Here is a 23,651-nt window from a genome sequence, read left to right on the forward strand (position 1 = left end):
CATCGAAACTCCATTTCTGCTTTGTGTTCAAGAAATGTAAACCGACCGGGAAGTAGGCCGAGCGATAACGAGCGTTAACCACTTTACTTGATTAACAACCATTGAAAACATAATATAACGGTAAATTTGCTCAGCGGCGAATTCGTGTGTTAAAAACTCTTATTGGTACAAGCATGGTGTTTTTATAGACGTTCTGTTTTTCTATTGGTGTATCAATTCACCAATTTGAGCTTTATAGCTTGCAGAAAGTTACGCTACAGCTACAGCCAGGAACGCGCGGTTTTAAACATTTCTCACCAAACATCACTTTTTTAAGATGTAAGAACCAGATCATAGTACCTTGAGGTTCATCCTTAACGTAATCGTAGTCTGAGTATTTGAACCAGTTCGTCTTTACGTCCTGATTGTTTGAATGTTACGTTCCGAAGACGTCACCGTTCAAACGGTTCAACAATACTCTGTCCAGATTGGTTGAATCACTCTTTGCTCTGGAGCAGGCTTCGCTATAATGTGTACTGTGGTGTATGTACATAGTGATAGTGTCTCCTTGTAAAAAGTCATCAGTTCAGCACTGTGTGTTTCTGTAGTTGGTTGTGTCGTCATTGGCTCGTGTATCGCGTTTACCGGAACAAAAAAAAAACAAAATACAACTCAATTTCACGGAAAAATCTCATGAGCCAAGGTGTAGAAACAATATTTGTCGATAGTCTGCAGCCGCAACCTGTGAAGCGGACATTTGCAATTTCCGCGCCTTGCTAATTGAGCTAAGGTTGTGTATTCGCCAAAATATCGGTGCGTTCTTCTTACTGTGTTTGCATTTCTTTTTCTTACTCCTACCCTGTTGCTCATGATGCTGTTAACTAGCGAAATTTAGAATAATTGAAAAGTTGCAAAGTGAAACAACGAAATGTATTAGCTTATAAAGATTGGCAGCTGCAATATAAATAATTTTTTCGTCTACCAAATATAATTTCTGAACGATTCTGTTTCTTCTGTTTTAGCGAATGTCAATACGGTGTGGCGCTGTCTTGAAAGTGATTTATGCATCCACAATCAACTGATTTGCAATCGTATGCCGCAAATAGCGTGTTGGGTATATGTATTGTGATACTTACTGGAAGAGGAGCCCCAAAAACGGGTGGTTGACGATTTCCTCGTGCCGCATAAATATGTCAACGCGTTCTCGAGATGCTAGGAAAACTGAGAAAATCTTCTGCTAACCCCTAACAGCAACGTTTTGCAGTGTCAACAAGTGGTTTTCAATAGCACACCGCCAAACCAGTGCGTCGGACGATAATTAATTGGTGCCTTCGAGCCGAAAATAGCAAAGTAATACCGCCATTCTCGATGGAATAATGGAATCCAACAAAGCGATTGACGCAATTCGTCAGGAACGGTATGTTTCTTATTTTTTGGTAACTGTGGAAGGGTTAAGCCTTTATTTTTGTACGAAATTGGTGGCTTTTTAGCATGATTAGGATGATCCGGTTTTAGTTAATAGTTCATTCGTTCATTTGTTACCATGTTGACTGGCATTTTTTCATTACTTTCTCATAGAACATCTCTTTATCTGGCTACAACCGCCGAGCGGTCTTGGCCTGCTTCAGGAAACCCTTCCACCGCACGCGGTTGAGAACCTTCGTCCACCACATCTGGGTATTGGCCGTTCTCGCGTCCCGGTCGACTCAATCTCTCCATCTCAAACGGGGCCTACCACGCCCTCTCTGTTCCTCTTGCTTTGGTCTTTCGTTTATCTGGAGGCCAAGATTCTCCGCAGTTTGCTCAATCCCAGTATAGGCTTGAGCTACATCGGAGAACCGTCGACTTATAATGTCTATGTCATCAGCATAGACCAGGATCTGGCTGGACTTGGAGTATATTGTCCCTGAGGTCTCCACGCCCGAGTCCCGGATGGCTCGCTCCAGCACGATGTTAAAGAGAAGGCAGGCTTGGCCATCTCCATGGTGCAATCTCTTGGTGGTAGCGAAGGGCTTGGAGAGCTTTCCATCCACCTTCACCTGGCTTATGACGTTTTTTTGTAATCTTAAAAGAACGGACTGGGCCGTATTTATAGCGTGTGACGTTGGTCATGATCATTCGAATAAGCCTGGTTAGTTTGGCCTGTATTCCGAAACTAGTCATGGTCTCATACAATTTTACTCTGGCTATGGTATCATATGCGGCCTTGAAATCGATGAAGACGTGATATGTGTTCTGACTATACTTAATCATCTTTTCCCATCATCATCTCAATCATCTTTGGTGATATTTTCCGATACATTTATATTGAAGCGCATGTATTGGTTCTGTGTTTTAAATGATTAAACATAAACCAACAAATGTAATAAGAATACTTCCGATATTTTTGTTTGCTCTGTAAGTTTCCTCACTTACTTTATTGTTACTTCTCTTTCAGAATGATGACGCTCGAGCAAAAAATTCGAGATCCCACAGGGTTCGCTAACATAGATTGTCTCTTGGACACCGTAACAGCTCTCGTTGCAGACTGCGATCACGACAGTGTAAAGATCATAAAGAATATTGAAATATTCATTAAAAGATGTAAGTTGTAATGTAATGTAGTTATGTATGGGTACATATACACTCTGTCAACTTTCTATAGCCGCACCCACGTTTTTAACGTATCTTCCAAACCGTCTTTCTGATTCAACTTCTGGTTTTGGGACTTTTTTAAGTAGGCAAAATTATGAATAAAACCATTTGGTTGGATTGAAGTTTTATGATTTCTAGCTTACACAGGAAAAAAGTCCTAAAACCAAAAGTTGAATCGGAAAGACGGTTTGGAAGATACGTTAAAAACGTGAGTGCGGCTATAGAAAGTTGACAGAGTGTAGTGTTAATACTAACAAAGAAATGCCGACAATTCAAGACAATTGATTCAAGCTATTTTTTTTTAATCTGAGAAGAACGGACCGGGCCGTATTTATCATTCAAGCTAATTCTTTTCTGTTAATTTTCTTCTTTTTATTATCTTGATGGGACGTTATCATGCAGACAAGGATGTCGTGCGTGAAATAAGCAGTCTTCGCATGAAACCTGAGGATTTTACGCCAATTAAACTAATCGGGCGCGGTTCGTTCGGTGAGGTACATCTTGTACGTCATAAGAGCTCCAAACAGGTGTACGCGATGAAGCGTTTGTCAAAATGTGGTATGATTACGCGTTCCGACACCGCATTCTTCTGGGAGGAGCGCTATATCATGACTCATGCCAATTCCGAATGGATAGTTCAGCTACATTACGCGTTTCAAGACAACAAGTATCTTTACATGGTGATGGACTACATGCCGGGCGGCGATATCGTATGTTTGATGAATATGTACGAAATCCCGGAAAAGTGGGCACTTTTCTACACCATGGAGGTAGTATTGGCACTGGATACCATTCATGGTATGGGGTTCATACATCGGGATGTTAAACCAGACAACATGCTGCTCGATAAGTACGGTCACCTGAAGTTAGCCGACTTTGGAACGTGCATGAGGATGGGTGAGGACGGATTAGTTCATTCATCGAATGCAGTCGGCACGCCCGACTATATAAGTCCGGAGGTGCTGCTCTTCCAAGGCGATAAGGGTGGCTACGGACGGGAGTGCGATTGGTGGTCGGTCGGCATCTTTCTATATGAAATCCTGATCGGCGACACCCCATTCTATTCGGATAGTTTGGCTGGCACATACGGGAAGATAATGGACCACAAAAATACACTGCACTTTCCTGATGACACAGTGATCAGCGAGAATGCAAAATCTCTCATCAAAGGCTTCCTAACAGATCGCACAACGCGCCTTGGCCGTCAAAGTATCGAGGAGATAAAATCTCACCCATTCTTCGTTAACGATACTTGGATGTTTGACAATGTTCGGCAATCTGTGCCACCCGTTGTACCGGAATTAACTAGTGACGATGACACCCGTAACTTCGAGGAAGTGGATCGCAAGAACAGCGCCGAGGTAACCTTTCCAACGCCTACCACCTTTGTCGGTAACAACCTTCCGTTCATCGGCTTTACCTATACGAGCGACTACCAATTGCTTGCGAACGGAATCGTCGCACAGCAACAGGACACAACCGACAATACGGAGGATGCCCAAGCCGAAAAAGGTAGCATCCATCATCAACACCGACACCGACCTTCCAACAGTGGCGAGTTATTGCGGCTGGAGAATATGTTGCAGCGCGAAAAGCATACTGTTGAGATGTTGGAGAAACAAGAGCGTACACTACGCCAGCAGATTGAAGTAATTACGAAACGTGAATCCGACATCCAGACTCTTGCCAATAATTACGAGCGAGAGTTGACTGTGTTGAAACACAACTTTCGCGAAGTACAGCGTAAGATGGACAGCGAACAGGAGGCGCGCAAAAAAACTGAGAGTGTACTACTCGAAACGAATAAACGGTTATCGGAGGAAAAGAATCGACGTTCGCAAGAACTGAATAACAGCCATCAGTACAATGATCGAATCAATGCCCTTGAAAAGCAACTGGCAGACTGTCAAGAAAAATACAAGAGTGAGGCTGATGGTGGACAAAAGCTGAAGAAACAATTAGCTGAACTACGACTAGTGACTAGCGGTGCGGAACAAAAAGTGCATGATCAGCAAACAGTCCTGGTAGGGTTGCAGACGATGCGAGACATGCTACAACAAGAGGTCGCCGAGTTACAGGGACAACTGTCACAAGAACGTAACTCGCGCCTCCAGCGGCTGGAGTTACAAAAAGAGATGGAGGCGAAAGTTCAGTCACTGTGCACTGACATGGAACGAATGGCTATGCGTGAACAAGAAGCGTTTGCCGACAACCGGACGCTCCATGATAAAATTGCACAGCTCGAGAAAGAGAATGCATCTATCGAATGCGAGCTGAGAGCGGTCCAAAATCACTATCAGCAGGAAGTGAAGGCCCACCAGGAGACAGCCAAAGCGCGCCTTTTGAACAACGAGGAAGCCAATATGCAGGAGGTGAAAGGTGGGTTCATGCAACTATTGAAATTCTTTCATTTTTAAAGCAATGTTAGCCGAAAACGATAAAAATTTATAATACTCTTACAGCAGAAGTTGAATAACAATATACTATAGTTGTTTAATTTTTGCGATCAATTTTTCGTCGTCGTTCGGAGAATTGTTTACTTCTCCTCGTCCAACGTCTTTCAAAACCTGCTGCTTTCTCACGATACCTTAATTCTGTACTTTTCGTATTAAACTCGAAAAAATGTAACTTTTCGGAAATCTATCATTCTGCTTAAAAATATTTGAAAACTTTTGTCTTTTCCTTTATTTTTGCATTTTAATGGAAACATTTAAGTCCATAAAATTTATTTCAGTTGATGATTATTAGTGTTGCTTTTTTATATCCTCTTCTCTTAATGTAGCTTTAAACATTTCAGCTAAGGGAGTATTGCAATCGAAAATCTGTTTGTTAGTTATTTATCAATTTAATTGTTGTGTAGGTTGAGTTGATGACGTGTTTGGGGAAGTTTCCATAACACTACATCCTACATCTACTATGTTTGACGTTTGAATAATTTTATTTGATAAATATATGTTTGATGCATAGATTAACTAAAAAATACATATATTTAAAAACGCTACTGTTTAGCTCTTCAAACCAAGTTAACTGAGGAAAAGTTGGCACGTCAAAAGGCAGAGCAAAATTCACAAGAAAAAGAGCGTCAGCTCTCAATGCTATCGGTGGACTACCGACGAATACAGCAGCGCTTACAGAAGTTAGAAGGAGAATACCGACAGGTAAGCGGTTGGATGTGCTGCCACATTTGTATCTATTCCCCTTTTCGCTCACAGAATTTGGATTATCGCGCGTATACCGTTGTTTTTTTCGTTCCAGGAAACCGAAAAGGTGCTTACCTTGAACACCCAGTTCGAGCAAGAGCAATGCAAAAAGAATTGCCTATTGTCACAGATGAGCTTGCAAAGCTCGGAGGTGGCTCACCTGAAATCAAAAGAGGTTCAGTTGCAGAAAGAAGTGCATATGCTGCGTGAAGTGCGTAAAGTATTGGAAGATGAAGTGGCGACGGTAAAGAAACAACACAACACCGATATCCTTCAGGTACTAGAACATTCCATCAGTCCTTACCACAATCATGCTCACATTTTGTTTTTTTCCGTAACAGATGAAAGAGGTTCAGGATCAGCTCGAAGTGGAACAGTACTTCTCCAAACTGTACAAGACACAGTGCAACGAGGTTCGGGAGGAAATGAAAGAGCGTGTACGTCAACAGGAGAAACTAGAAGAGGATCGTGTGGCCATCCATCATCAGCTACAATTGGCGAATGCACGTGCCGATAGCGAGGCACTCGCACGTTCAATTGCTGAGGAGACGGTTGCTGACCTCGAAAAGGAAAAAACAATGAAGGAGCTCGAGTTGAAGGACATCCTTACCAGCCACCGGAACGAGATGCTTACCAAAGATGCAGCACTCGCTACACTAAAGGATGCAGAGGCAGAGCTAAACAAAAATCTGACTAAAAAGTCGTACGAATTGGACGATTTGGTACAGCAGTGTAAAAAGCTGCAGGATGAACAGTACGTGCTAAAGATAGAGCAGGGCGAGCTCGAAAAGTGCCGCGCGAAGTTGTTGAACGAAACGATGCTGAAGCAACAGGCGGTGAACAAGTTGGCGGAGATCATGAACCGCAAAGACAACAATCTTACCGGAAAACAGAAAATGAAGGTCAATTCAACCGCTGAACTACGGAAGAAGGAGAAGGAAAACAAGAGGCTGCAGCAGGAGTTGTCAGTGGAGCGTGCTAAGTTCGACGAACAGGTTCAGAAACATAATGAAACAATCAGTCAGCTGTCGCGCGAAATCGACGTACGTGGAATGCGCTTAGAATACTACCCTCACATGTTTACGTTATCGTTTACAGTCGGTAGGAAAAAATGATTTGAGCACGATATAATTCTAGAATTTCTTTGCAGATAAAAACTAAACTGCAGATGGAGATCGATTGTAAAGCGACAGAAATTGAGCATTTACAAATTAAGCTTATCGAGACGGCATCACTGTCGTCGATTGACAACGATACATTAGAGGAAAATCAGGACTCGATCTTCGAGGGTTGGCTGAGCGTACCTAACAAGCAGAACATCAAACGATATGGTTGGAAGCGACAGTTTGTGGTCGTTTCACCAAAGCGAATAATTTTCTACAGCTCCGAAGTAGACAAACAGAATACAAGCGATCCGTTGCTGATAATCGATCTCAGGTAATAGACAAAAGACCCAATCGATTCTACCTCAACATATTATTACAATTCTTTTGTAACTGAGTTTGCGTTCTTCTACCCACAGCAAAGTGTTCCACGTGCGATCCGTAACACAGGGTGACGTTATACGGGCTGATCCGAAAGAAATACCAAGAATCTTTCAGCTGTTGTACGCTGGCGAAGGAGAAGCGCGTCGCCCCGACGAGCAGCAACAGCTCGACGTTAGCACGATATCGTCGCGCAGCGACGAAAAACCCTTAACTATGCAGTACAAAGGTATGGTCAGCCAAGAAAAAGCACAAGATTTTTAATTGATTCAGCAAATATTTTTCATACCTTTGTTATAACGATCTATTTCTATTAGGTCACGAGTTCCTGCAAATCAGTTACCATATTCCAACCACATGTGATCATCCTTCGTGCCAAAAGACACTCTGGCATGTTTTCAAATCGTTGCCGGCCTACGAATGCAAGCGGTAAGTGACATTAAAAGTTTATCAATTTCGAAACAAGGGAACGCGGATGAAGAGTTGAATTTACTTCTCCAGCAGTATCTCTAGTTTGCTAAACCTTTTTTCAACATGGTTTCTATTCACATACACAGGTGCCGATTGAAGTTGCACAAGGAGCACGTTGACAATAACAACCCACTGGCGCCATGCAAGTTGCACCATGATCCGAACTACGCCCGCGAAATGCTACTGCTTGCGTCCTCTACTGAGGATCAGTGTCGGTGGGTGTCGCGGCTGTCGAAGCGGATTCAGAAAAGTGGATACAAAGCGAATTCAACGAGCAACATAGGGAGTGGCGGTAGTGGAGTCATTAATACGATTGCCGGAGGGGCCGTAGTTGGCGCCGGTGATTCTACGAAGGTGTCACCAAGGTAGTCTGTATATGTGTTTGTAGTATTGTCTGTTTCAGTAGGTTGTGCTCAGAATGTTTACCTTTCACCTTAAACCTTTAGCCGTCACCGATTTCGTAATAGGCATTTTGTCTATCTTTTGGTAGTTTGTGACTGTTTGTTCGTGTTAGTTACGCATGTTTTAGCGGTTTAAGTTTTCCTTATTATTTATATACAACTTTTTTTTCATCTCCATGTGAAGCCAATCTACGCGTTCGAACTACAAGCCTACTTCGACCGTCAACGTACAACGCTCCGCCACATTGCCAACAAACGCATCGCTCAAACCAACGCAATCATAATTCGAAATTTGTTGTTTGTTTTTAAATTTTGTTTCGCTGGCGTGCAATACAAAACAAATTTGAGAGTAAATTGAAAGATGCTGCTGCTCAACACGTACCATAGCACCGTGGTACAGACCTTACCCTTTGCACAACTATATGTTTCGGCCACAGAAAACAGAGATTTCGAAGGATCTGCGAAAATGATTACAATTCCTCGTTTTTCGATTTTTACATTTTTCAAGAGCACTAGCCTAATGTAATTAGTTCAGCTTTTTCTGCCATTGCTTTAGAATTGCTGAGATAAACCGTAGGGTAAGGTATGAACCGACAGATTGTGTTAGAGAAGCGTTTCAAGGATGACCAAAAACCTTGTAATCGGATATAAACATCAGCAGTATCTATTGCAGTCGAAATGTTAAGACGAGCGACACAAAGTGATGTACTAGGCTGTTCAATAAGTTTTGCGCCTCGATACCAGAGGGCGCTGATACGGGTCTAATTTTTTTTTGTCATATTGGTGCACACTTCATATGAACGTGTGTGAATTTTCATTTAAATCGGTCGCCTAATTATTTTTTTTACAAGCCATTTAGTATCAACGTGTCACAGTATTTTTCACAATGGGAAAAAAATCAAGTATTGTGCAGTGATTTAATTTTTATTTTTGAAAGGTTTTAAAGCATAGGAAAATTATGAACGAATATTGAAAGTGTATAAGGACTCTTCGCATTCAATTAGATTAAAAGAGGGGTTTCTGAGCTTAAACATGGTCGTAGTAGCCTTCAAGATGATCCATGTCAAAAACGTCAAAAAATAGACACAATATCGGAAATCGTGAAACAATACAGGATATCGTTTTCAAAAATCGTCCAATCACTGATAGAAATTAAGTACAAGACCTAGCCATTTCATTGAGCAGTATAACCAATATTTTGACTGAAGTTTTGGGTTCGAGAAAGCTGTTTGCAAAATGGGTGCCGCATTCGCTAAAAAGCCATTCGAATGCATCTGGCTTGACAACATTTAAAGCGTTTTCGATAGGATAAAATGGATTTTGTACATTGAATCATCACTAAGGATGAGACTTAGGTCTATCACCATGATCCTGAATCAAAACAAGAAGTTAAGGAGTGGTGTGAACCTTTTTCTTCAGTTCCGAAACGAGTTCGCTCAGAAATTGCCTAAAAAGATGTTTGCATCAGTTTTGTGGGATTCGAATAGAATTTTGCTAGCGAATTACTTGTAAATTGATAAAACAATAAATTTTGATTATTTTTGTAACATTTTAGAGCAAGTGAAAGGGAAAATTCGTGAAAAAAGACCCGGGTGACAGAAGAAAAACAACCTCTTTCATTAGGTCAACGCACCCTGTCAGAAGAGCATTTCGAAAATGGGAAAAATCCATGAATTAAAGTACGAATTGGTAGAGTATCCACTCTATTCACCAGATTTGGCCCCACCAGATTTGGCCCTAGTATCGAGGCGCAAAACTTATTGAACAGCCTAGTAGTACAGAGTATAAATTGTACTATGAGCTTTCCTTACGAGACTTTTATCCTTCTCAAACTGTTTCTCGATCTGTAATCATATTTTTATCATTCCAAAGTAACAAAGTTTCGTAATTCTCTATTTTAGCCCAGTCTAGTAGGTTGTTTGTACCGACAGAGTCTGTAAGATGTGTCTGAGGTGATTAGTACCATGCCATGTATCGAATTCTCGCCTCATAATCAGACAGGAGACAGTAATGAAATAAATGTTAGTTCTGTTCCACCCTTGCAAATCTTCCCATGGCGCTGCCAAAGACAGGCTATTTTTAGAAAAACACACGAACGTGTGAGTGCTTGTAAATAGTAACAAAAGGATAGTAAGTAGCTTAAGATCAATAGAATGGCTTTATTTCAAAACCCTGCTTTATGCGAAAGAATAAAACCATGGTCCCTGTTAAGCCCTTCTCATTTCCTTTTAAGGTACATACTATCCTTCCATGCAGCAGGTGATTTCTTAACTTTACGAAGATTTGCATAAGCATTCCATATTCTGTTACAATACGTTCACTTGTTGTATTATTTGAAAACCATCAGGAAAACATCTGAAGGATATTTTAGTTTGAGAAGACAAAATGTTGATAACATTTTTTTCAGTTTTGCTGGATCGGGAACGATATTGGTGCTGCAAAACCATTATCTATAGATGGTATGATTCGGCATCAGCATTCCTACAATCGGCCCGAGCGTTGGATTGACACATGAATGTTTTATTTCATTTTTGTTTTAGTTTTTATTTTGCGTTTCTGCTACTATTATTTGTGTTGTAGAACATGTAAATTATAGTCTGTGCAGGTGAAGGGAATGATATGACGGAGATCAAAACTAATGCATAAGCAATAGAAGTGTTTCAATCAGGTCCCACTAAAAGTTTTCTACGTGAAAAACAGCCAAAAAACCAAACCTTAACATTCGTACCGTAACAATCTAATGAAATGGTGACTAGAATAAAAAGCGGAAGCTGTGAACAAACAGGATTGCAGTCACCAGAAATAGGTAAAGGAAACGGAAGGAAAAGATCGAAAAGTTACTAGTTGCATTTCTCCATTTAGAATAGGATTTTTGTAAGTAAGGCAGTGGGGAGGAGAACTAAAAGATGAAGATGGAGAACTAAAACTGAACATTGGAGCGGAGAACTAAAAGATGAAGTGAACCGTGAATTAAAACAACAGTCCCCTCATCGGTGATAGTATTAAAACAAAAGTTTCGTCCGGAGTACATTTTCCGGGGCTCTTTGCATTTACCGGAAACGATCGACTTGCCAACGCGACGCGGATTTCTATACATTTCACAATGAAGTATCGTGATTGTTAATGCACAGCAATAGCATTTTTTATTGTTGTCGATTTTGGCTCTGGTTCTCATCCATAGGGCTAGCATAGCGTTAGCTCAAATGAAATTCAAGTGCCTTCGATTACACTAATCCCGTGAAACGCCTTAATAACATTGCCTGTGTTCCGTCTTACTGGAATGCATAAATTGCAACGCTGCAGAAGAAATAACGCGTCACAGTTACTGTTTAGATATTGATCTTTATTTTACAACCATCAACTGTAAATATGTGTAGACATTTTTATGAAACGAACAAGCCAATGGTGATTAACATTTTAAGGCAGGAGTGCCTCCCAATAGGATTGTAAAATCTCGGAATCAAACAGGAATTAAATAGGATCAGGAATTGAAATAGAATAAAACATTGCATAGAGCTTGGCGTGGCGACATTTCGAATATATCTTCTTTTATTTCTTTTTCGTTCACCAATGACGTTATTTCGCCCTGTTTAGAAACAGTGTTGCATCATTACGGCTTCAACTCTGGTCTACAGTTTGTTCATTGCTGTTCTTTAAACACTTTTAGCAGCATGCTTCGGATTTTGAAGGACTTTTAGGAAAGACGGTGGAGGAGTGACGTTCAAAGCTTCACTGCGAACAGGAAAACCGGAGCAAATGTATGCGCGGGCCTCTAAGGTGCGATACGCATTGATGACGTACACGTAAGTATAAAATAATTTTCAGATTTAGGAAACATTCATTACATCACACGAATCTTGTGAGTTATATAAGTAGTATAAGTATTCCTTATGTACATTCCTTTTATTAAATGGACCTTTCAAAATTTCGTATTGACTGGTTGCTACATTACCTTGAGCTAGAAGCTTTTACATATAGTTAGTAAAATTAGTTAGTTAGTTAGTAAAATTGACAGCACGTAGTAATAGTGATAACATTACTACAATAAATTTTCAACTATCAAAGATTAGATCCTAGTTCCGTTAACAAACCGAACCCGGTAAATTACATGACCAACTGTTACTGCACGAGCAGAACGGGCGCGACCAACGAAAACATTGCGAAACAAGCGACGCGCAGTCGCTCGCGAAAGAACCAGAACAGTGCGACGCGCGACTGTATAACAAACATTGTGAACCGCTCGACATCCGGTAGTTGATGGCTTAAATAAAAAGTTTACTTGGACAGGCCCAACGCCTAGGTGTCGAACGGGCTAGGGCTCGCAACAAAATATAGCTACGACTAAGCGAAAGCGCAACACCACCACGGAAGCGTCCGACGCAAAACATTGGGACCGAGTGCCCTCATTTTATACGCACAAAAATATGTATACGAGGTTTGTTCAAAAAGTATCGCGACTTTTCAATTTCCGCGGACTACGTATATCCGATTTTCAAAGTTTTTGTGGCGTTAGGTTGCTACACTTGTCAGTGATTTTTTTGTGAAAAGTTGAAAATTTTTGAAAAATCAGTCAATTTTTGACAATTTTTTTAGTGTGCACGTGTCTTGGCCCATCGTCGATTTTTGTCTCTTCCAAAAAATGGATGGCAAAGAATCTTTATCAAATTTTGTATGAAAAACGAAATTAAGTACTCGGACGCAATCGAAATGTTGATTGTGGCTTATGGTGAAGCTTTTGAGACCAAAAGCATTGCTTATCGGTGTTTCAAATTTTTCTCAGTAGGCCGAGAAGATGTGAACGTCGAAAAGCCTACTTTGATCGATTGCGAACAGTTTTGCTTGCAGTTTTCTTCGATTGCAGGGTCGTGTTTCATCACGAGTTGTTGCCAAAGGGTAGAACGGCCAATAAAGAATATTACCTAAAAATTATGTGTAATTTGCGCGAAGCAATCCACCACAAACGTCTGGATTTGTGGAAAAAACAAAAATTGGCTTTTGCGACACTGCTATCACATCGTTGTTTCTGCGCGAATTTTTGGCCAAAACAACTCTCTAGTGATGCCAAAGCCACTTTATTCCCCAGATCTGGCGCCCTGTGACTTTTTCTGTTTTTTTCTGTTTCCAAAACTTAAATTACCGCTTCGTGGTCAATTAGAGTTTTGGCGTACACAAAAATCGACGATGAGTCAAAACACGCCCAAGCAAAACAGCTGTCCAAAATTTACTGATTACTCAAAATGGCCGAAATTTCTACCATAAGTCACTGTCAAGTGTAGAAACCTAACGCCACAAAAACTTTGAAAATCGGATATACGTAGTTCGCGGAAATTGAAAAGTCGCGATACTTTTTGAACAAACCTCGTATAACCCACCTAATTGTAAGAATAAAGTTAAAATCAATTTGCGACTAGAAGCGAACGGACTTGGTGTTTTACTTGGTCTGCTCCTAGGCTAGAAACTGTTGGTCCTCAACCTGGATTCTCTGTCCACCATCCGAACGGCCGAAAGAACCGCTCTCCCCTCCTTGGGATAGGCTTCCACTAGTGAGAAGCAAACTAACCAAAGAGGTAACAGAGAGTCGGAACTCGAGACCACTTGCCCGGGCAGAGATCCTCCCTTTGTGTCGCCGGCACCACTAGCGAGCTAGGAGGCCCTTCCTTCGCGTGGTCTGTTTGCTGGTGGTGTCCGAAGCAACACCAACTATTCTGCTTATTTGTCACAATGGCCATTATACAAACAAAGGCTTAGAATTAATTTATGTTTATAATATAATATCTTCCTGTCTATATCCTATAATATCACTGTCACGCAGCTGGGCCTGGGTTCGAATCCCGGGAACGGTTGTCACGCAGCCGGCCATGGTTTCGATTCCCGATACCGGCGTGACAGGGGATTGGCGCGGGACCCAAACCCCCAAGTGGGGACCTTGGTCGTCGGTTTCGCCGATGATATCGGCCTCAGGGTCTGTCCCTGGGAGAAGCGAATGTGAACGCGGAGCGGTCAATCAATCAGCACAAAACCGAGGTGACCGTGGTCAGGAATTGATGGTCCGTCCAAGAGGCAACGATCGTGATTGGCGACCTCGTGGTTCGTTCCCGGAGAGCGATACGATAACTTTGGGGTAATGATTATGACAGCTTCAGGAATCGCTCTGAGCAGGCTGCCAGCAAGGCGATGATGGCGATCGACCGGTGATCTGTCCGGCATGATGCGCAGGACTGGGGGATTCAGCACCACCAAAAAAATGTTGCTTGCGAGGGTCGCCACTTCGTTACAGCGTTACGCGGTTTCTGTCTGGGTGGAGGCACTGTCGTCGAATCTGGCGATTCTCAATCGCGTCCAGCCCAGGGCATCCGCGCCGAGGTGCCGAGCTGTTGCCATTGATCCCGAGAAGGCCATCTGAACGATATTGTGTTTCACGCATAATGGCAAAGTACAAACTTTATGACAAAATATATTTTATTAAAAAATTAATTTTTCATGTGCTCCTTTAAGGGTTCTGTTTTGGAACTAGAAAATAAATAACCCTTTACAAGGCCCAATTTTTGTTTTTTATTTATTTCCTAAGGAAAGTTTATATTAGAATGTACATTTTAATGTGCATAACATTTGGATGTTCTAGTTTTGGCATTAATTTGACTTTATAATGACGAGGAAGTAAAAGCAAAACGCAGTATAATGTTCTCTCACACAGTACTCTCACACATACACATTCTTCGGTATACGTTTCAGAATAATTCGCCTATACATGAAAATGATGGTGGTCGTAGGTAGGTGGTTTGTATATTGAATGGACTTACTAGTACGTTGAGTATCGATGCAATAGGAGAGTTCAATTTTACTTACTCATGTGTTATGCTGCATTTCAAGCTGTTTCAGTTTTGTTTTTGATTCTTCTTTATAGTCAAACGATAACGCACTAGTAAGCTATCTCAAAAAGTTACCTGAAGAAAGAGAGGAACCAATAAACAATATCAACTGGTCCACAAACGTGAAAATCATGGGCGAACTGAGCAAACACTTTCGACAAGTTACTATTGGCAAAAGTTGCCGCGATCTGTTGCATCCCGAACAAAATTGCACTCAGGCCTGGTGGGCATTTCTTTGGCAAGGCGTGCTCGGCGGCATACGTCATTTCCTGCCAGCGGTAGTTGTATGTCACACAAGTCCTGTCCCAATCCTGAATCATTTACTTATATTTCGGCACGTTCTAATTCGCATTATATCATTGGTTTGCTCCTAATCAGACTCCGTTACTGTTCCGCGTGCATCACTGGAACAAACCGGAAATTTGGAAAAAGTTTTTCCGAGAATATTGCTGCTGCATACTGGCAGGCCTGCCTATGACCGGTGGCAGCTTTCTGGCCTTTTGTTTGCTCTAGTAAGTACAAGAAATTATTGTAGCATCATATATTGATGTAATCATATTTGTTGATACAGCAAAACCGTTGGATACTTTCCACCGGCGTGGTTCGTGATGATACCTTCTCTTGCCGGTGGCATAACTGTAAACTACTTACCGCAGCATATTGTTCGCACGCAAGGGATTGGACTATTCAATATGGTACGTTTTTAACTTGGAAAATTCACCATAATAGCTGTCACGTGTCATGCGTTTTCCTTGTGTTTTTGGTTTACCAGTACATCGAGTTTCTCATACGGCGCGCACGAAGTCCTTTCATTGTTAAAATGCGTAACTCAAAAATGTTTGCCACTGTTTGTTTCATGATACTAAGTTCTGGAATTATGGCGGCACGGCAACTTCTCCAGCTTGATCGCTTTTGGTTCGCTAGCGTCGATGGTGCAAATGGCCATTCTCATCGGGAGAATAACACAAATGGAACGCGATTGCTACCTTCAATAAGTTGCCAACGGAACTTACTTTACGAAGTAAAACAGTCCTTCTACGTTGGTCTTGCAGCTAGTGGAATCAAAATTCTACTTCCACGATTGACAACGATCCCGCGTTCACCGTTAATACTCATGCGGCTGTTAATCACTCGCTTCGACTACAGACTGCTCAGCTTCCTTATACTTTACAAGGCAATATATAACGGGTGCAATTGCACATTGGATACTTGGAACTATTCTTTACTACGTTCGACACCAATCATGCGCGATGCGATAAGCGGGTTTCTGGCAGGCATAGCATATCGTTGCTTCCCTAATTACTTGCTGTTTACTTTTCCAATTACTGAACTTGTCGAATTGAGTTGGATGGTCTACCTACGCATAAAGAATTTTCCCAAACATTCCATATTTTTTTGGATTGACCGAAAACTACCGGTTGCTATGCTATTGTATACTGTTAGCTTGGGTTTGCTTTGCCACCTGCGTGTTGTCTATCCCTACCATACCAATCACTACTGGCATAGATTAATGGCGAATGGAACATGGGGGCGCTCGGAAACACTGGCACGAGGGTACGCTAGCGTTTTATTGGGTTGAGAAAGCAAACCCTGCCAATTTGCATACTCTAAAACGTCTACGGGAACGTATACATTTTACTACACTATAAAACGTATAAGGTTGGGGAAAAAGTTATCCATTATTTATCCATTATTTCTTCTTCTTCTTATTGGACCACAACCGCTAAGCGGTCTTTGCCTGCACCAGAGACAATGTTAATCTCTGATGCTCTCTGAAACGGTTCGTTTTTACGGGCGGGGTTGTTGGTCCCGCGCCAACCCCTCCTGTCACGCTGGTATCGAGAATTGAAACCATGGCCGGCTGTGTGACAACCGGTCCCGGGATTCGAACTCAGGCCAGTTGCGTGACATCGACGAGTGTTACCGACTGCTCTATCACCGTGGGGCTAGATGGCTTTAGTGATCGATATCGATATCGATCGATCGTACAGTTTCAAGTTTATGCTCGTTTTAAAGCTGATACTTCACACATAAAAATATGCTTCCAATATTTTTTGTTTGTTTCATTCGTTTTTGAGCTATAACAATTACGTAGAAGACCCAATCAACCAACATTGCTCCTTCTTAATTCATTCATACCGAGGCCGCTGATGCCGCTAGACCAAAATCTGCACCAAACAGTCAGTCGTTTTGGGTGTATTGTCTTCTCTTGTACGACGTGTGAGTTTTCTGAACCCCATAAACGACAACTTTGCTTCTTAGCATAACCACCTAGGTAAAAATTAGTTTAAATGAAATGAATTTTTCAAATATTATACCGTTTGGGTTTAAGACCTACCACTTTGGAAATAAGTTTTCATATTTCCCATTTTTCCGCAACTAAAATTGTATTTTATACATAAATGTCATGAATTAAAAAAATAAAGTAAAATATTAAAGAAATAAAAGTTCAAGCATCGAAAAATATTCAGCCGTTTTTTTTGTATAACCAAATGAAAAAGAGAAAGCTTATTTGACCACCCTATACTTTGCTCTTTTGTTACCATTGCCCAGGTTGGTCAATAAGTTTTGCGGTTTGATAAGAAAAACACTATTTTATGGTTTGAAATACACTTTATTATTTATTATAGTCTCCCTGAACATCACACTTGTTCCAACGAGATTCCAATTTGTGAATCCTAACCCTGAAGTGAGAATCTGGAAGTGCTGCAAAGTTCGCTTTAACAGCTTTGATCAATCATTTGATGAAAAGCGCGTTCCACGCATGATTTGTTTTAGGTGTGGTAACCGATGGAAGCCATTAGGAGCCAAATGTGATGAATACGGTGGATGCTCCAACAATTAGAAAATGAAGTGAACGAAATACAGCACGGAAACCGAAAAACCACATGTAAAATTCTGCTCGCTAGGTACAAAAGGAAGTTATTGCTCCATCAGATCGTGATTGGGTATAGGAAGTGGATTCATTTCAGGAAGCCTAAAATGAAATCTTGGGTTAGCCCGGGAAAACCATCAACTTCTACTGCAAAACCAGATCGATTCGGTAAAAAGACAATGCTGTGTGTCTGGTGGGACCAGAAAGGTGTCGTGTGCCGCGAGCTCCCAAAACCTGGTGAAACCGAATTCTTTTCCTTCGGCGTGGAATCCACGATTTAGTAGAGAGATAGGAGGAATGTGTATCTAGCGATGGCACATACTTTGAATAAAATAGAATTTTTCATTTCAAACATTTGATTTCGTAGCTGGTATGTCTATATAGGTTAAATGTTTCAATTTGTTTATGTTTCCAATGAGACACCGATCCTTTTCGGTGTTTTAATTTTCTTTGAAATTGATATACTGAATTTAATGTCCAGTAATACAAAAGCTTGCTGAACGAACAACTTCAAAGGTGCGTGTTACGCTGAGCAAGGCATATTGTTTCTTTTTTTAACTTGTGGGGTTGAATTTCGGAGTTACACTCACTCACTTATGGTGACAAGTTCGGCCATTTTGAGTGATCAGTCTATTGTTGATTGCTTGGACAAGTGTTGGCTCATCGCCGATTGATTGATGAAAGATTGTGCGTTTAAGCGTTGAATAAGATTACCATGACGAATATAGTGAAATAAAAAAAAAACATGTTGTTTAGCACACATACACACCTGTAATATAATTTTTCGAAAAACATTGTTGAATCGAAGAAGAACCGTGTGATGTTCTGTTACTTTTTGCGAAAACGAGTGAAGGGTAAACAATTTAAGAGCTTTATGTGCTATCGAGAACGGTTACTCCTTGCTGCGCGAACGCAACCAAAGGCAAAACAAGGCACCCATTCGAAAGAGGATGATTAGTCCAATCAGACAACTAATATCGAGGGTAAAGTTTTCAGGACGAAAATTAAACGTTTGCAGAATGATTTCACCTGATTGTGGACAGGTGACATTGGAACGCGGACATGCAATTTCACCATCACCGACAGTGCTCCATTGGTTTATGAGCAATGCTTCGTTTGCATACCGAAACCAGGACAAGTATGAAAGGTACTTGAAATATGGCGGAACCGATGCCGAGTTGAGAAAGAAACCACCAAAGATGAGAAATGGAATCACGATTGGAGGCCCCACAGAGAGAGCCATCGAAATAGAAGAGCTGGCGCAGGATATGAGGTACCCAAAGGAGGTAGAAACGTTGGCAACGAGCGTAACAACAAAAAGTGTCGTGAGATAGTGCGAAACACCTGCCTTCAACCCGATCATTGGGTAGGTGATGGAAGTGAATACGAATGGTACGGCGATGAATAGCGGCAGTTCAGCAATCGTTTTCCCAAGGAAGTACGTGTCGACGCGGTAGAGACGTGAGCGTTTCTCGCGCAGGAACACAGGCAACTCGGCAGAGAATACGTTGATAACGGCGAATACGTTTTGGAAGGTCATGTTGGTTAGAAACAGAAACAAGGAACCGTTGATATTCATCACACCGTCTTGGTCAAGAACCTGACCAAAATAAATTGAGCCGATAAGCGATGCCACCATCTATCTCGTCAACGAAAAGAAAGGGGGAAAAAAATTATGTCTTTAAAACTGAAAAAAATATTATTACAGTGACTAGTTGCCGCGTTACATACCGCCGTCTGCAAAAGCCGAACTTTCACTAGCATGGGATCCTTTAACACACTCAACCAAGAACGCCACAGTATGCAGTAAAATTGGGTCCACCAACTTGAACGGTATCCGATTCCATAGGTAGCATCCAACGGTTGCAGAAAATAAGCATCTTGTGTGTTTATACCATTAGCTCCACCACTTGCTTTAATGCTACTAGTAGCAGATGCAGTATCAAGGACTTCGCGCGCAAGAGGACTGACTGCAAAGGAATCACAGATTTTTTTAATAGTTTCCCGGCACTCGGTTTCTTTGGCCGGAGCAATCGCAAGCATCTGTACGTAGAAGTCAGCCGGATTGTAGTTTGGTGGACAAGGTATTCCCAACCTGCGAATGATGTAAAAGTGTAAATTTAAAGTGTAGTTTAACAAATCGTGGCTGATGGTATCTTATGAATCGAGCCTACATCGGAGCCCATCGGTTGGCTTGGGAAGGGAAAGGAAAGATTTGACTTACTGCGAAAAAAACTCCGCCGACTGATAAGGTGATCCAAGGAATGCCACACGACCCTCCGCAACCAGCAAAATGCGATCAAATAAACAGTACAGCTCGGATGAAGGCTGATGAATTGTGAAGACAATAGTTTTGCCTTTCATCGCCATACCCTTCAAAACCTGTAGGACACTATGTGCCATGAACGAGTCTAGTCCTGATGTCGGTTCGTCACACAGGAGCAGATGCGGATCAGTGAGCGTTTCGGATGCGAACGCTAATCGCTTACGCTCCCCACCAGAAAGGCCCTTTGTGCGACCAGGTGCACCGATGATTATGTCTGCGCACTTCGTGAGCGATAGATCTTGCAGCACTTCGTCAACACGATGCAGTTTGACGGTGTGTGGTACGTCGCGCCCCATTCGGAGCAGGGCTTGAAAAACGAGGTGCTCTTTAGCCGTGAGCGATGGTATAAACAGGTCGTCCTGCTGAACGTAGGCACACCGGGATCGCAACTGCTCCGCATTTACCGGTATTCCGTTCAGTGCACGAACTGCTTTCGGCGATATCTTCACTCCAGAAGGTGATCGAAATGCGAGTGCATTGAGCAGCGTGGTTTTGCCTGCTCCAGAGCTTCCCATGACGGCCAGTAGCTCGCCACTTTTTGCCACACCGGTGACGTTCTTCAATAGGTGTTTGCGCGGATTGATGTCCTTGTGCTGGCGCAGGCAGTAGCGAAGGCGGTTGCATAGTGATTCGCGTTTGTTCTCGTCTTTCGGTGCTTCACCGAACACATCAAGTTCACGCCAAGTGTAAGTGAGGCGATCTTGTTTAGGTATTTGACCCCTCACTGAACCATAGCTCTTCGGGGACCACATCTGTATGAGCGTTGCCTTGTCATTTGTCAGCATCGTATCGATACCTTCGTCATCCATCGACTGCTCCACGTAGCTATTAGTACTACAGGTCTGTTGAGAAGTACAACGCAGAAGAAAAACAATCAAAACAAAAGCTGTGAATGTTTAGCAATGTAGGAAACATATCATATCCTAAATATAGTGACTAACGAAACAAAGATTATCAAACGACACATTTGAATAGTCTATGTAAGAGGTCTGTTCAAAAGCTAACTAAAGGAGCTGAAGATTAACCATTCAACAGTTTTAAACCATTTGCGCAAAGCTGGATTCACAAAGATGCTCGATGTTTGACTGCCACACCAATTAATACAAAAAACGTTATGGATCGAATTTCCATCTGCGAAGTTTTGGCCAGCCGGAATGAAATCGACCCATTTCTTAAACGGATGCGTACTGGGGATGAGAAATGGGTCACTCACGACAATATTGCACGAAAACGATCGTGGTCTAAGATCGTGGTGAAGCAGCTCAACCGGTCGTCAAACAATGACTAATGCCCAGGATGTTTCTACTGGGTATATGGTCGGCCAACAGAAGAGGTGTTGTGTTCCATCGGGACAACGAAATGTCACATACGTCTGTGGCGACATAGTAGACATCGACTTGAGATGTCGCTCATCGTTTAATAAAAGATATCATTCACAAACCAACCTTCAGCGTGTATAGACACTCATTCCAATAGTGACTCCGGTATCTCCAAACGTCTATAGTGACTCGCTAGAATGTCCGGGAGCTTGGGAAGTTTTAATGCATCCACCATATAGTCCGGACCTTGCAGAACTTTTTTTAGTGAAAAAAACTTCTTGAATGATGAAAAATTGAGATCAAGAAAGGATCGTGGAAAAAGATTGTTAGAGTTTTTCGCCAATAACGACCAACAACTTCTATGAGAGCGGCGTTCTGAAGCTACCTGAAGCTGAAGCTTAAAAAGGCAACCAATTTTCTAACAAAACGGCGCATATTTGACGCAAATCGGACCATTGGAAACATCTTAAAATTAGTTTCGAATTTCACTTAAAAATAATGGATTACTTTTTGGCCAGCCTTATGTTAGGATGGCTAAAAAGAAATCCATTATGTTTTAGTAAAATTCAAAACTATATTTAATAGGGTTCCAATGGTCCAACGTGTGATCTTTCAAGCCCCAGTTCCTGGCAAATCCGTTAGGTGCGTTGGTGTTAACGGCTAGGACGTACAGTGATATCCTTTTTTTTCGTAACCTTGGTACATGCACCATTTTGTTGGAAAATTTAGTACCTTTTTTTAAATTCCTTCATAATGCCTCTCTTGTACAAGGTTTAGTTGTTACTGTTGAAAAACTCGAGCAATCCATTTTCACAATGTCCTGATGAAATACAAAACTTCATTTGTTGGCCGATTTTGGCCATTTCTGGTCAACCGCTAGCTTCGAAAGGTGCAGTTATTGACAGTGAAGATCTGAATTCAATGTTTGGCTACACGAAAGCAACTCATAATAAATGGTTCCTTTCGAGTCCCACCATGTACCCAGTAAAACCTTCCTGGCCGTTAGTCCTGGTTTGGCCACTGATTAAGCTGCTTCACCACGCTTAGACCACGATCATTTTCACGCAGTATTGTCGTATTCATGCCATTTCTAATCCCCAGTACCCATCCGTTTAAGAAATAAAAAGGAACCCCATTGTGTAGGAATCCGGTGTAGGTCGATTTAATTCCATTCCATTCCGATTTCATTCATGACTTCGCAGATGGAAATTTGATCCAACATGTTTTTTGGTGTAAATTAGTGTAGCACCCAAACAGCGAACTTCTTTGTGAATCCAGTTTTGCGTAAATGGTTTAAAACCGTTATACGGTCAATTTTAAGCTCCTGAACGATGCTGCGAATGCTAACATGCCAATCAACATTTATTATTTCTGTGATTTTATTAACATTTTCAACGACGCGTATACCTGGGCGAGGCGCATTTTTAACATAAACAATATCTTAAACGGGTCAACGAAACCAAAATTGCACATTACTAGCGGTTAGAGTATCGGCACTACAAACACCATGCACAATTTCAGCGCCCTAGCTTGAATTTTTGCCTTTTTTGGACACAAATTGTAAAATATACCGAATTTTCTCTTCGTTTGCCTCCCTTGTCAACACCCTGTAGCTCACAAACAAATAGAACTAACAAAAAACAATGAGAGCAGAGCAGTTTTTGAAATGTAAAGCGTCAGCTTTAAAATGAATCTAAACTTGAAACTTTATGATCAATACTTCATGAGATATCGTTCACTAAAGACATCTACCGAAAAATAATGGATTACTTTTTAGCCAACCTAATATGAAAAAGATGAAACGAAACATTGCACCATATTACGATGTTTTGTTTATTGCTACCGAATTCCTATGAACGATAAGACTGTTTGACCGTTAAATGAGGAAACTTACCCTTGTTGATGTAATATAGTTTCTGTTGTCACTATCACCATGGTCATCGTTGTTGATGGTCATTCTGCTACCACTAAAACCACTGTCCGATCGATTTCAATATTCTAATTCTTCTATCTTAAAGCGAGGCGCCCAAACTCGCTTTTGCTGTGTCAAATATTAGAATTATAGATGCTTTTGCAGTTGTTGTAGTTATTAA

General features: G+C 41.5%; 3 protein-coding genes across 3 annotated transcripts; 2 read left to right on the forward strand and 1 right to left on the reverse strand.

Annotated features, from left to right (window-relative positions):
* Positions 1 to 1,355: 1,355 nt before the first annotated feature.
* LOC128278063 (rho-associated protein kinase 1) lies at positions 1,356 to 8,545 on the forward strand. Its single transcript, XM_053016715.1, has 11 exons — positions 1,356 to 1,396; positions 2,417 to 2,562; positions 3,016 to 4,992; positions 5,623 to 5,771; positions 5,869 to 6,090; positions 6,155 to 6,856; positions 6,964 to 7,250; positions 7,336 to 7,526; positions 7,615 to 7,726; positions 7,855 to 8,133; positions 8,354 to 8,545. The coding sequence occupies exons 1-11, from the start codon at positions 1,356 to 1,358 to the stop codon at positions 8,451 to 8,453; spliced, it is 4,206 nt and encodes a 1,401-aa protein (XP_052872675.1). The 3' UTR covers positions 8,454 to 8,545.
* Positions 8,546 to 15,646: 7,101 nt separating this feature from the next.
* LOC128277845 (uncharacterized) lies at positions 15,647 to 16,617 on the forward strand. Its single transcript, XM_053016424.1, has 2 exons — positions 15,647 to 15,733; positions 15,811 to 16,617. Exons 1-2 carry the CDS (start codon positions 15,647 to 15,649, stop codon positions 16,615 to 16,617), a joined length of 894 nt encoding a protein of 297 aa, XP_052872384.1.
* Positions 16,618 to 17,673: 1,056 nt separating this feature from the next.
* LOC128271546 (protein white) lies at positions 17,674 to 23,651 on the reverse strand. Its single transcript, XM_053009125.1, has 4 exons — positions 23,453 to 23,651; positions 20,138 to 21,081; positions 19,645 to 20,008; positions 17,674 to 19,552 (listed from the first exon to the last, which is right to left on the reverse strand). The coding sequence occupies exons 1-4, from the start codon at positions 23,513 to 23,515 to the stop codon at positions 18,806 to 18,808; spliced, it is 2,118 nt and encodes a 705-aa protein (XP_052865085.1). The 5' UTR covers positions 23,516 to 23,651; the 3' UTR covers positions 17,674 to 18,805.

Source organism: Anopheles cruzii, chromosome X (assembly GCF_943734635.1).
Source record: "Anopheles cruzii chromosome X, idAnoCruzAS_RS32_06, whole genome shotgun sequence".
Classification (NCBI taxonomy): Eukaryota; Metazoa; Arthropoda; class Insecta; order Diptera; family Culicidae; genus Anopheles; species Anopheles cruzii.